The sequence below is a fragment of the Mchenga conophoros genome, linkage group LG11, assembly GCF_057382185.1.
Source record: "Mchenga conophoros isolate Kocher_MC1m ecotype Shallow Benthic linkage group LG11, M_conophoros_male_GT1.1, whole genome shotgun sequence".
Lineage (NCBI taxonomy): Eukaryota > Metazoa > Chordata > Actinopteri > Cichliformes > Cichlidae > Mchenga > Mchenga conophoros.
Genome location: NC_140536.1, coordinates 17,072,298 through 17,087,361, shown reverse-complemented (window position 1 = coordinate 17,087,361; position 15,064 = coordinate 17,072,298). Strand labels below are relative to the sequence as shown.

The following is a 15,064-nucleotide window of genomic DNA, read 5'->3' as shown; positions in this document are numbered from 1 at the left end:
TGTTGTTAAATACATGATTTATGTGCAGAGTTTGAATTAAAAACTAAGCTTTTCATTGTGAGTGACAGTACAGTAGCTGCCGAAGGCATCGGAGTATTCTACGTATCAAAGCATCCTTTAGTCAAAGAGCATCTCGCTGTTTGGCATTATCAGTAAGTGCTGGATTATCGAGGTGTTACAGTGTCTCTTTTACTATCAGTACAACAAAAATTTCTTCTACAGTGTAGTAAGATTACAATCACAGTGTGTGTGTGTGTGTGTGTGTGTGTGTGTGTGTGTGTGTGTGTGTGTGTGTGTGTGTGTGTGTGTGTGTAAATGACCACTGGAAATATTTCAGTGTGTTTACAATATAAAGAACGCAAACACAAAAATACCACTTTTAACAGCCATCATAGAAGTCACACTATTTCATGCTCACCCTGTGATCTCTGATTCACTTCTTTTATAATTCAAATATTTACTTTCTTCAGATGTTTAAAGGCACGAGAAAAGAGCCGGCAGCCAGCCTGTCAGAGACAGAGCGGCATACAGAGTTGATCTGCTGCATGACATGTAAAAGAATAATGAGCTGCGTGGCGGCTACAGGACTAAAGCAGGATTGAAGACCACGATAGCCAACTTTTTTTGGTTTTTCTCACAAATAATACAGGAAGTTTGGGGCAATATTTCATCGAACTTTAAGTTTCAGTACAAATACTGAGAATCACTTGAATTATACATGGCAGGTATTTTCGTGATCGGGTTGCAGTTTGTAAGCAGTTTGTGATGTAGAGAGAGGTGTGCTGGGAAATTGTCAGCCCTGGAATTAAGACAAGAGGAGCAAAACAGCATCATCACGTCTGATCGGACTGGATACTCTTAGTGAGATTGTTTGAAATGATGAGAGGTATGCTGACTCAGTTTGTTAAAAAGATCTAAACGAGAAGGCTCACTCAGTCATCTAAACATAAGGCCACAGACCACAGCTTAGAGTGGAAAGAGGAAACAGCTACACTGGGTCTGTCCAAAGGTTCTAGAGCTGACTTATTAACACGTCATGTGTTTATTGTGTGAAAACATCAAGTTATTGTTTTACAGAGTTTGCTGTTATTAGTCAAGTTCTTAGCTGCAGTCTTTTTTAGACTAAATCCCCTTTACCACAAGGTCAATTTAGCAACTGGTAACATTTTCTCCAATGGCATTTTGTGGAAAAATATTTTTCCCTCAGAATAGGTAAATAAACTTTATTATGTAAGTTTAAGATTAACTGTTTTCAGGCAAAGTCTTTATTTTTCGACCAAGTTAGCCTCACTCTGTCCAAAGATAACAAAATCAACTTACTAGTAGAGTAAAGATTAAATGGGGAAGACAGAGCCAGACTAGCTGTTCATGCTGTGCTGGAATACTACTCGGAAAATTCACGCAAAAACGTCTCACATAAATCCAAGAAAACTGCTCAAATAATGGTATCCTACTTTCTGAGTTACTAACATGAAGAAAAGGATGGCAGAAGAAAGTAAGCATTTAGCTAATGGTAAGAAACCTGTGGTTAGTGGTGCAAATTCATGCATTAAACATTATCTTTGGGGTTTAATATGTCATGCTGTTTCCACATCCTGACTTTTAGTTTGTATTTCTGAGCGAGGTCATCGGTGTGCGTTGGACAGCACTGTACTGAAAGGTACCAACCCACGGGCACACGTGAAGGGCTCAAAAAGGTAGAGAAACTGAAAATGCGACTTCATAAGAGGTCACAGTTCTGGCAGAGCTTTTAAATGCGTTAGTAGTTCCTAATAAAGTGGTCGCAAGTGCTTATAGCAGTCATCTCTCAGCAGGAGCATCAACGAGCATATTTACCTAAAAGATTAAACTGCTTCTTTAAATTATCTGCTCAAAATAGATTTTCCAAAATACTCTACATGTCTTATTTAGCTGTAGTTCTGTCAGGGATAATTTAATCAAACGCATCCCTACGCCCTGAACGTAAAACTCCATGCATGTAACGCTAATTTAACTGTCAGATCGCTGTCAGCTCAAATACTGGGCCACCAGCTTATTGTGTGCGGTGTGTTAAAAGAATACAGTGACATTTTGAATCTGAATGAGCTGTCACACTGTGGGAATCCGAGCCGCGGACTGTGGCGACGAGCTCCGATGATGAATGCCGACACTGCTAGCGAGACATCTCAGGGGACGCTAATAAAGACAAATGCGCAAAGTTTTTCCACAGTGTGTCAAGTGTTTGTGGAAGAAAAATGACAAGTGAAATTCAGAATGTCCTTTCAGAGCTAATGGTAAATAAATTATTTAATTGGTAAATGGAAGGCAGTTTGCCTGGTATTTTGATTGAATGGAAAGTGAATTCATCCCAGGCCTGCTACACGTGGACAATCCTTCCAAATCCGAACGTGACAGCAATGCCCGATATTCTCCTTTCATATGTCCTTATGTCATCCTTCTGTATCTAGGCCAGTCTGAACTTTCCTCCGTGTTTCTTCAATCAACATTTCAGTCCATGCAGCCATTACAGAGAGTCTGTTAAGAGCACATTTTCACTTTGATCTCTTTCTTAATTTTTTTTTCTTAAAGATAGAGTTGGAGAATCCATACAGAGTTTGATTTCCAGATAGAGGCTACATTCGCTCAGCTCGGGTTTCCGACTGAAGGAGTTTGAGGTGGTTTAACTGCATGCAGGCTGCAGATAGGCGGACAGACAAGGTGGAGTTCTGCTTTCAAAGAAGTTTACATGTCCCTTTGTGGAGACGCCATCAAGCTACCAGACCCAGGCGGGAGATCTTAGCAGAGAGGAAAGAGTGGAGGATGAAGACGATTGGCTTTGGACATGAGTGGAGGTCCAATTGCTATAAAAGGAAAAGAAAAACAACAGGATTAAAAATTCAAAAACACAGCTGGGATACAAATGAGAAACAATGATCTATGTATATTTAAAAAAACAAAACAGAAAATGAATCTGCAAAGCACTTAAAACCAAAAGAAATATACTCAAAACTAACTGCACACAAATGGTTCTCCATGTGGCAAGTATTAGACGGCCCTAGCTGGTGCCAAGCACACACAAGTATGCACGCAAACACCACATCACTATGAACAAAGCTCTCTCATAGCCTGAATCAACAGTGGGTGATTTCACCGGTACTGTGACTCATATCCTGTTCCTGAGGTCAGTGGGGAGATTTAACCTAGAAATTCACACTAAAACTACTGTTTAGATGGTTAACTGTAACACTGCAGAAACAAGTGAAGCCAGAGCAGATCTACATGTAGCTACACTGTGATTGGACCATAAAGCTTGGCTTGATATTACACGCTTTCTGTATGTGCATCTGTGACAAAATTAGACAAGTTTAGATCCTGCTAAATTTACAGTACAGTACATACTGTGTGGGGGAAAAAAAGACTCCTAGTTATCTCCTTTTTCAAACGATGAGCTAATGAGCCATCAGCCACATCCGCAAATGTCTTGGGATTCCTCTTATAAAGCCTATAGCTGTGCTGGGATTTCAGAAACACTATAGACATTAAAGCTGTTTCTGCTAAGGTAGTCAGCAGTGGGTTTTGATTCAAAGCGCCAAAGTCTTTGCTTATTTGCCATCAGCTTAAACGGAGCAGTCAAACGCTAGTGTATCCGACAGAAGTTCTACACAGAGCTGTATGTGGACTGTCACAGCAGATCGAGGCGTTGACATAAACATCCGTTTCCAATTTCTAAATCCCATAAGCCTGGGGAGTCTATATTGTTTCACCATCACTCTCTCTTCCAGCATACAGTAAATGACACGGCTTTATGAGTGATGCAAAGGCAATGTTGTTGCTCTGGGTAAACACTTTGTTTAAAGGCTGGGGAAAGGTACTCTACAGGCACATTAATAGTCACATAAAATCCAACCTAAACCACACTGATGCACACACTGGCTTGGGTTTGCACTCGGCTGTTTTCTGGTCCTGAATTACTCGAGGTTGGCCTCTGAAACATGAGCCACCTGGACATCTAATCAGTGAACTGCTAGGTGGTGTAAAACAGATTAAAACTCTTACAGTAAGTGACGGGCTATTTTTAAGGAAAACTCGTGTGCTCTTACCTTCAAAGACTTAAGTGTTCGTGCGAAGTTTATTTCATTTCAGATTTTTTGATTAAGTGCTGTAATTTACTTTCTGCTGTACCACATTCCTTCTTCCTGTTGCGCTTGCTTCTAGCGCAGCTCGTGTTCCTTAATTCCCAGAAGGCCTTGCGAAAGCCCCTGAGAGTGGGAATGAACCTATTCTGTTTACTGTGAGGTGTGTGTAACCACACCCATTTAAGCCTGATGCTTTTTACTCACCAGTATTTCTAAACGCTGACATAATTATACCACTTAAACACTTTTTAGGACATAGTGTCTTTTAAAATGTGAATTACTGGAAAATCAAGCTGTAACTGAACCCTTTGGATTCAAGGAATCCACGGCAACTTCCTCGGGAAGATCCGAGTCAGCATTTTGGCCCGTGCCTTACCCACCTGTCAATAAAACAAGGTTTTTTCAAACCTCTTCACTAAAATAAACACCACCTCTGAATCATGGTTAGAAATGTAACAGGTATGGTTTATAGTCAGGAAAATGTAAGAAATTATGTGTCATAATGTGTGTTTGTTTAAAGTTGATTTTGAACAGGCCTGGGAAACATCTGCAGAAACATCTGGGCTACTAAAGTAACTCCTCCTTTCAGTGACACTTTGTGGCTGCTGCACGTTTGACTTTCACAGCCTTAGAAACTCAAACTCATTCTTTTTATTAGATTGTGCCGACTCCAAGAACAAGACTTTATAGAAGTGCCGTTATGATATCTTTCAATTAAACTATGGTGTAGCTGAAAAACAAACAAAAAACCCTCACAAAAATACAATCACTACTATCAGTGTTCACCTCTTAGAAGAAACCGATTCTTATACATGAACATATTTTGTGAGGGTTTGTGTGTCTAAATGTGAAGTTAAAAATACAAAAAATGAACCAAAGAAAAAAAAAAAAAAAAAAAAAAACACTCACAATTTCCCCTTCCTTCCCCCCAAAGTCGAGGAACAGCATGCGTACTCCGTCATCTGAAGACATCTTTAGTTTTTCAAAGGGGTAAGAGAGGAGAACTTGGGGCTTGCTAGTAGTGCGAGCTACTCTCTCCTCAAAGTCCTCCCCATCTTCTGCTTTCGGGTCAGCCAGCACAGAGAAGCCCCTCTCATAGTGGATCGCCAGCCGACACTCCTGACCCCGGTACAGACAACCTGGAAGACAAAGATTTTTGACTGTTAACAAGGTGCTCACGATGCTTGGCTTGGAGGTGGAAGAGTGAGGTCTAAAGGATACCTGCAGAGAGCAAGAGTAGAATAGCTAGTCTTAACATACAAGGGAAAAATTTTGTTTTTTTTATGTGTAAAAACCATAAAATCCTTACAAAGTGTTGCTCACTGACAAAAGCTGTGTTTTGTTCACAGTCTATAACAACTGTGCCTGTGGAACCCAAAGTCCAACAAGAGACTGGAACATTAGCTATACTACATCCAAGAGAGGTACACTTCCTCTGAGTGAACTGGGATGGCTGATCTAAAAGAGCTTTTGCATATTCATGCCAGTAATATGGTTTATTAGTGCCATTCGAGGGCTGGTTGTCAGTCTTGGCACGTTATAAACAACCCAAACCCTCGTATCTCTTGTATCTCATATCTGTTTACTTACTAAATGAAGTAGCAGCATTTCAGTGACACACTCTCCTTCTCATTCGGCTGAAAGCAGGGAGTGTAATTTCTCTATTTTACAACATTTCTCATCACTTTTCTCCCGCTCTTCCTCCTCTCGTCACAGCAGGTGTCTTAGCTGAAAGCTGAGTGTACTATCTTTATCAGCTCCTCCTGCTTTGCCTTGTCCCCGCACTGTGTGATCTAGGTGCATTTAGCCTTATTTTTCACTCCTTGACAGCAGAATACCTCCACTCCCTGCAGCAGACGTGAAGGCCGCAAGACGAAAACTTCATTTGCAGCACAAACTGTGCTCTCCTGACGATATCTGATCTACCAAGCAGCGTGTTTGTTTGACAAAGAGACGGTAAGAGAGAAGAGAGATGTTATCTTTCTATTGTTTGACCAAGATGTGTGTACAAGGATGGATGCTTGTATGTAGATATACACACACACACACACGAGGCACTGTTTAAAAGCACTTTTAACATCGCAGGTGATTTTCAGCATTTCTAAACACACTAGTTTTCTTTACAAAGTATTAATTCTATTCTACTTTCACACAATAACAGAATAATTTCAGAAAATAACAAAAATGATCAGTGTCAATGTAATCCAGAGGTGGGACCAAGTCATTGTTTTGCAAGTCTCAAGTAAGTCTCAAGTCTTTATCCTCAAGTCTCAAGTCAAGTCTCAAGTAATGTCAGGCAAGTCAGAGTCGAGTCTCAAGTCACTGGTGTAAAAGTCCGAGTCAAGTCACAAGTCTGAAACTTTGAATTTCAAGTCCTTTCGAGTCTTTAAAAAAAAAACAACGAAAAAATAATGTTGCAGTTATGCTAAATGTAAACATTAGACCATGTAATTTTAAAATCTGTGTTTTTCTCAACACATGACAAAATAGTGAACTTAGAAAATATACACAAATTGTGAAATTGCACCTCTTTAAAATGCAGCTCAATTAAACCTAGCTCCAAGAATAGTTTTCACCGACAGTTCTGAGATACGCTGCATGTTATTCTTGGATGCGGTTGTAGGACCAGCTTTAAAATCGCATGACAAAAATATCATACATATTAAAAAAAACTGCATCACCAACGTAGCCTGGACAACATTTGCTAGTTAGATGAAGTCAGCTATCTCATCTTAGCATATTTATATGCATATTTATAATCATACGGTTCTTGGAGTGAGTGCATACACTCATGAAGTTTAGTAACTTCAGGTCACTGCAACAAGCCCAGGTACAGTTTACCGACGGATGGGTGCAGGACCTTGAAATGCACCGTGTAGAACGAAAGACCATCGTACGTATCATAAGTTTACCAGTCTCACAAATTGTCGTCATAAATACACATTCCTTAACAGTTTATTAATAGGACCTTTGAGCTCAACGGTAATTAATTAGTAGTGGAAATAATTTCTGGTACCCATCACAGAAATGTAGCAGTGACAATAATACTGTATGCTGTAATCGTACTGGGCAATTAGTGATACAAAAAACCTGTTTTATCCTGTGAATAAAAGTATATGTTTTTGCCCATGTACCATAATAACAGAAGCGAAACGCAATATTGTGTCAGGACAATTCACTATTTATGCACAATAAATAAAGGAGCATAGCGCGACAATTTCTGTTCAGCGCCAGACTTGCTTGTAACCTATATCACTAATTATGTTAAGAAAAATGACGTATTAACTACTAAAAAACACTGACCTTCGTGTAAATGCTTGGAGCAGACTAACCTGTGAGCTGGAGTGTTCTGGGACGTTATATTTGGTCTTTGAATGGTTGCAATCCAGGCCATCCGTCGCGTCTTTGTTACTTCGGAAACATGGCTCGAACAATTTCTCTTCAACGACGTAATCCGATAACAACCGATCTCTTTATCCGTCGGCTTCCCGTGGCTGTCATGCGACCGGCTGTTGCAGTTAATAATACAACGGCTTCTTGACATTTTTGTGTTTCTTTTTATCGCTGTATAACTGATTTTAATTGAAAGTCTGCGTGCGCTAGTACCGCTTGCCACGTGTTCCCAGAATCCTTTGCGGTTCTACCCGTGAATGACGTCACATTTTCAATCTCTATATAATATGCATGTTAAATTTTATATTTGGGGTAAAATATCAAGTCTTTTCAAGTAAACCGGTTCAAGTCCAATTCAAGTCCCAAGTCATTGGTGTAAAAGTCCAAGTCAAGTCACAAGTCTTAGAACATTTTTTCAAGTCAAGTCTAAAGTCATAAAATTAATGACTCGAGTCTGACTCGAGTCCAAGTCATGTGACTCGAGTCCACACCTCTGATGTAATCCATAGCACAAACCACTGCTGTGCAATGATAAGCTTTAACTTTGTAGAGGTAGGCGATGGATATACAGAGATATCACAACATTTCCATGTGTCAAGAACTGGAGTGAGAAGTATCATCAACAAAGAGAGCCACACAGTGCAGAACAAGCCTGGTAGAGGCAAGAATCAAAGATCTCAAAAACTGAAAAGAAAACTAGTGAGAGATGTGTCTGAAGACCCCAGAACAACTGCCAAGACATGAGTGAATGACTTGGCTGAGTCTGGAATTGCCTCAAAGAAGAAAAATCCTGCAGAGGAATGAACTGCAAGCCTGCAGAGCAAGAAAAACTCCACTTCTGCAGAACAGACAACTTTAGGCAATATTATAGTATGCAAAGGATAACCTGGAGAAAATGATGGATACTGGAAGCGCAGGCTTTGGTTAGATGACACCAAACTAGAGTCTAGTTTGGCCAAAGAGATACTGCTTATGTTTGGAGAAAGAAGAGGTGCACGAGCTACAGAACACCGTCTCCACAGTGAAACACGGTCGTCTGAGTATTTTGTTGTGGGAATGCTTCTGTTCGTCTGGATCTCAGGGATCTTGTCAAGGTGGAAAAAATCTTTAAGAAAGACAGCTTTGTGAAGATTTTCAAAGAAAACCTCAAGTAGTCAGCAGCTAAACTAAGTCTGTGTCTTCTGTTTGTCTTTTAACATGAAAATAACCCAAAAACACACGTCACTTCACGTCCTGGTGAATAACGACCTCCAGTAAACCACATTGTTGCTCTTTAGGGTTTAGTAGTTGTTAGCTTGTCGTTAAACTGAAAGAGACACATAATGTCTAATTAACTATGTTGGCAGTTAAACCTTCCTAATCAGACTACCATGTTTCAGTTTATCTAAAAAAACAAAAAAACAACAACAACAACTAAGAGAGGACGGTTAGCAAATGTGACTTGACTTCCTGTGAGTTTTATTTCCCCCGTACAGGGTAATTTGCAGTGCACAAGAATGTAATTAAACACAGAAATGCATTCTACATTCATTTTGATTTTGCTCTTTTCAAGCATATTTCAGTGTGGGTCAGCAGAAAGGCAAAAAAGAAACTTTAATTTCACTCTGGAATGTCTTATTCTAGATTACAAACAGCGGGAGCTGTCAGCTGTAAAACAAGCGTGGAACAAAATGCTACACGAATGTGCTCAATTAGCACTTCATCATACTCGTTACAAAGCAAAAGTAGGAGCACAAACTGCAGGTGCACAGAGATTAAAAGCTGCAGGTTTGGGTCAAGTTATAGGGAGCGCATAAAAGTGATAAACGTGGCACAGCTTTAGTTAAGACACAAAACTAAAGCCAGATTTACATTAGCTGAGTGCTGTTACAGCCAATGACATTTATGCAGGTGTACAGCATTATCAGTGTTGCTGGCTTAATATTAATGCTCAAGTATCTGCTTTTTTTTTTTTAGTTAAACAGGCGGAAACTTGTTGACACCTGTAATCTTTGAAAATCCTTCAAACACTCCAAGCTTACTGTACACCTCACGCTATGTCAAATAGAGGATAATATCCTGTTTTAACCCCCGATGAAAAATGAGTCTCATAACGTGTAATATTTTTCTAACGATGTATAAACAATGTGACGGGAACAGCGTGTTCCTAATGGTATAAATGGCGCTGCAAATGAAACAAAGAGTGGCGGTCTTTGTTGTGTTCAGGAGAGAATATTAGACCTGAAAGTCTTCTACCTGAGAACATTGTTCTGTGGAGAAAGTTCCCACAAGAATACACACACAGAGGGAGAAAGAGGCTTTTCAGGCAGCAACAAAAGCCCTTCTTTCTGCCTGATGGTGAGTGGAAGAGACAGAAGGAGGGGCAGAAAGTGATAACACTGGGAGCCAGAGAGGAGCCAAATGAATCAGGGAAAGAGAGGGGTCAGAGAAAAAAAAAAAGGAGGGAGACACTAAGTGTGTTACAAACACCAACAAGTGGAAATTCTAAAAGATTATTAGGAGACAAAAAGTTGCATTCAGTATTATTTGTCTTGTAACTTGTAACTCATTAGGAGGAGGCAGAGTACCTCATATTTTGAAACTGCAACCCACAGCTCCGGTCTTCAAGTGTCGCAGCAGGTTAATAGGTTAATTTCCCACAGCCCCTGAGATAAAATTGCTTTTTAAAGTCCTCTAAGTCATTAAGAGGTTTACCTGTTCATTAAGGAGACTGTATCGACCTCCAAGACAATTCGGCAGGTTCTGCAGCTGTCACTTCAACGACAACATTAAAGAGAAGCTTGAAAAGGAGGACGTGGGGATTGCTGACTTTAAACAGCTAATGGTTTGAAGCTGAGAGTAAAGTTTGCTTGACTTTGGAAAACACAGTTGAGAAAGCGGTCTCGCTACAAGACCCATGTAAAACGGCATTAGGCAAATCACACATGCTAATTAGCGTGCATTACAGGAGGGAAGGCGGAGAGCTTTCAGTTATTGATTTTGATTAACACTGGTGAAAAGCATGCAGATGTCGGAAGGCAGGGAGAGAGGATTTACGGTAGACATGAGTAAGGTTTAAACTATTCATATATTATGCCATGATATGCACCACAGAACATCGTGGCAGTGACTTCTTCCGCTAATTGCTTAAAATACCAGAATAACCTCGAGAAGGTTTAAGTCACCTTGGATAATAATAATAAAGGGAATGACAGCAGGCCGAGAGCTCACAAAATTTGATTTCAAATACGCCTTTAAAGCCCCTCAAGAACGGCCTTCTGCCCGATGAGTGATTGAAAGTTAATCCATCTTCAGAGCAAATCTTTATTATAGGATCTGACAGTGAATAAACTATAAGGATGATTTAGAATATAACACAGACGAAAAGCAGACAAGGTCAGTATAATGAATCCTCAAGTGGCAACCGCTGACACATGAGCAAATGCACTGAGGAATGTGCATCAGTCCATTCTAGAAAAAAGGTTAGGTATAGGGAGCAATGGAGATTCAAAACCCCGTGTCACCAACTTATTACCCAAAAGAATATTAAAGTATAGTCAAAAAATTAATCAAAGAAATCTATTACAATAAACATTTGTAGCAGTGGTAATAGCATGGTTCAGTAGACCTGTTAGTTGGACGAAAGTGATAAATACCCCATCCACACACAAATGTTAAATGGTCTGCAAAGGAATAAATTTGTATATTTATTGCCGTTCCCAAAAGATGGCGCCTCCCGACCTGACCTCTACAGTCAACATGAGTTTTAAAAACATGAGCTGTGAGTAAAATCTCAACAACTCTTGGCTGGATCGTTGTTATATTCATCAGATTTTAGAACTTTAGTGAATCACTTGCATTTAATCTGTTGTTTTCCATCAGGTTGCTTTATTAATTTAAAAGACCTGTAAAACTAACACCCTAAGCGGTTCCTCTCTGCTTAGTGCTAAGGAGAAAACGTTAACATTTTAATATGCTAAATGATCATGGAAGGGTTCAGACCAGTATTAAAAGGGTTGGCACCCCTTTGCTTTACACATACACACATCACTGCCACACATCCCTGAAGTCTGCTCAGCAGATTACTGGTCCTGGTTGGCCCGAGGTCCAAGTTAAAGCATAGCAGAGACTGGGACTGGGATTTAAAATGCTCACAAATTGTGAATCTCCTTCCTCTACTAATCAGGAAACATCAGAAAAACATTTTCAAAACCACTTTTTGTTGCTTGGTTTTTAACCCCACCAGTCAGCTGCATGTCTTTGGACTGTGTGGGTAACCGAGAGAGAACCCACACAGACACAGGAAGAACATGCAAAATGGTGAGTGGTGAGTGGTTATCAGTCTCTTTGCTTTAGCCCTGACACAAGACTGGCTACCTGTCCTAGGTTGACCCCGCCTCTCAAGCTGGAATGTAACACTCTCAACCCCAAATTAGATAAGGAGAAGAAAATGTATCGATGGGTTTTTAAAACCCAACTGAGTTTTTCTTACTGCTAGCACTACTAGCATATAAACAGTCTTTACAGATGTTGTGCATGCAGATGTTTTAGCAAATAAAGCAGCTGTCAAAAAAAAGTCAAGCAGCAAACAGCAGGGAGACTTAGCTAGAGTCAAAGCAGCTCTCTGGTTTCCTGAGGATTATTAAGAGACAGATGCCTGAAAAGAGAATGAAAAGAAGCACGACTCCAGATGAATTTGAACGTTTCTCAGTCTGCTGGGTGTTTAAGTTGGTCATATCAATTTGAATGATGATAATATGTTGTTGCTGTTTTCATAGAATTTTTTTCAGCTACCCCTGAGTGGCCAAAAATAGTTACAGCAGACTCTAAAGGCCCTGCATGACCGCACATGTGTTTTCACTCATCTTGGTAGAATCAACCTCTGCTCAGATTGGAGGTGGGCAAAGCTATGCCGAGCAATATAGGACTATGCACCCACACACCCCTATGAAGTCTTTTGGTCATCCAGTAGACAAGTAAAAGAAATTACCTGTGTGGCTGTATCGTGGCTGTGGCCTTTGATTTCTTTCTGTCATTGCTGCGTTTAGAGCAACAGATCATTTATGTTGAGCAACGCGCGTCAGTCTAGACAACGTTTAGTCATGGGATTAACGAAAATGTGCTGATTGCGTTCACATTTCACAGCTAACTGCCATGACAAACAAAATCATACTTTTACAATGCAGCTTAGAGGTTTTAAATTAAGTTTCACAGAAGTGAATAAAGTCGTGCTACGCTAATCACAGCGTGACATGTGTGGAGACGCATTTTTAGGAACGTTTTAACAAGAGCTTGGCGATAAATGCTCCAGAAACTACACTGACAACGAGGACACAATGACGGTGATGGTCACCGCTCGAGTCGGAATAAAGTCTGTTTCGTGATTGGCTAGAATCTGAAGAGAAAGTTAGTTTGGCAACGTGAGAAGGGGCACCCAAGGGAGAAGTGGAGTTCCCAGGGCATTCTGTGCTTTGGGAGAGGGAGGGGTGGTATTCTGCTGAAATTCCCGGGATGACCAGTGCTCACTGCTAAATAACACACACACACACACAAACAAGCCCGTTCAGCTATCTTAGTGAGGACCTTCATCGACATAATGGTTTCCCTAGCCCCTTACCCTAACCATTAAAAATGAATGTGGTTCTCACAAGTATAGTAGAATGCACATGTTGGTCCTCACAAAGATAGCTAGACAGGAACACACACACACACACACACACACACACACACACACACACACACACACACACACACACACACACAGTAGAAAAGCGTTCATTTCTATAAAAAGCAAGTACTTTGTCCACATCCTCCATATGGCTGTCAAATTATATCACAAACCCAAAGGTATCCTAATGTTTTAGTGGATGTAGGAGTCTGTATATATTATGCTCTTTGTACCAGATTTACGCTTGCCAGACCTCAGGCTGTACTTACTGGTGCAGCCTCTTAAATCTCTCTGGATATGATTTGCTGCAGCATGCCTGAACACATGTGAGAAAGCATCACAGAATCCAGCACAGTGACCCGCACAACTCAACCTGCTCCAGCCATAGCTCCTACATGCATTCCTGTCTCTATGCAGGTGTATCAATATGCATGTTCCTATGTTTTTTATGCATTATATCACTTAATCTTAATGTTTGTGTGCTGTGTAGCGGGACTCACTCGTAGAGACTTCTTTGATCATCTCAGCTGATCCGTGACATCCATTCACAATGTGTCTGGTCCACAGGGACAGGTCCTTGGTGGTCTCAGTCCGGAACAGGTGAGTCTCAATGCCAAGTCGTGTGCCAGTCCGAGTGGCAAAGAACAGCTCTGTGCCAGAGTGCGGCGACCCCCGGTCAGGGCCTGAGTGGACCAGACTAAATAAACACATACAAAGCCTTTTAGCAAAGAGAAGAAATTCAATATACACTCTTAAGCTTGGAAGTATTTTTAGAAAAATCATTTTTAAATGAAAAAAGCAACACCATAGTGTTAGTCATCATAAAACAAATTGAATGTGTTAAGGCCCAATATTAATGCATGTGCAAGTTTCTGCAAGTCAGTATCTTTATGAGGGTCCTACCGCGTTGCTAAAAGTGGGTAAGTGTGTGTAGGGCTCTGCCAGGCCTCCTGGCCTCGTGGTAAGCAGTCATATAGCAGCAGGTCCTTTTCTGTCACCACCACCAGCACCGGCTTCCAGCACTGCTTCTCACTCTCTGTCTGCAGCACAAACAACGAGACTATGACAGCTTTCCTTTAATGGTCTGACATATAGATATATAAAAATTAGTCTTTTAAAGAGCTGCACTAATCAGGAGGATTATCCGCACGACAAACGCTCCAGCTATTGGCCCATATAGTCAATATCTTTGTATGCAAGGCATTGTGACATAAATTTAGCAGTATTATTTGATGACAAAAAAAACCTGATAGATGAATTCAAAATTAAATGATCAATTAGTAAAATTCTAATATAATAGATTAACTAGGCAGTTAATCCTGTAAACCTGTGCAATATAAATTTGATCACATCAATTCTGCACGATTAGAAATACCTATTCCCTCTTGTGGTTTTTGCAAATACTAAGATTGTCTTCATGTTTTTAAATGAGAGTGCTGATGAGGCTGATCACTGGCAGTAACAGAGAAGACTGGTGTGTGTGTGAGCATGTGTGTAGTTGCAATCTGTAATAGCTGTTCACAAGGCTGTTCTGTTCTGTCACAGGAAATGTCTAGATTCACTATTGTGCACCCAAAATAAATGTGGCTGGTGTGCAGTTGTAGGTTTTTTTAAGCATATGCTTAGCGGTGCCCCCTCAGCCACTCATCTCTACAAACCCCTCACTCAGAGCACGCACACACCAAGTGTGGTATTTCATTTTACAATGCTCCATAACTATTCTCATTATGAGAGCTTATCTGCAGCACAGCCACGGAATCCTAAGCTGCTCTTTGAAGTTCTGCCTCATCCAATCGTATCGTGGGATTTAGAGGGTCAAGGGTCATATTTTTAACATAATCAGAATATGTTGCTAAGTAACAGTATTGTTCTGCATTTAAAGATTAAAATACTGTCGAATTCACGAGGA

The 15,064-nt window shown here is 40.4% G+C and overlaps 1 protein-coding gene across 1 annotated transcript in view; it reads right to left on the bottom strand.

Annotated features, from left to right (window-relative positions):
* The window catches only part of sntb1 (syntrophin, basic 1), a 38,838-nt gene continuing 23,774 nt past the window's right edge, over positions 1–15,064 (bottom strand). The window contains exons 5-8 of the mRNA XM_085291157.1: positions 14,059–14,195; positions 13,656–13,852; positions 5,025–5,254; positions 1–2,840 (exon numbers count right to left, since the gene is read on the bottom strand). Coding sequence (XP_085147283.1) covers positions 2,748–2,840; positions 5,025–5,254; positions 13,656–13,852; positions 14,059–14,195 — 657 coding nt within the window. The 3' untranslated portion in view covers positions 1–2,747. The remainder of the gene's footprint in view (positions 2,841–5,024; positions 5,255–13,655; positions 13,853–14,058; positions 14,196–15,064) is intronic.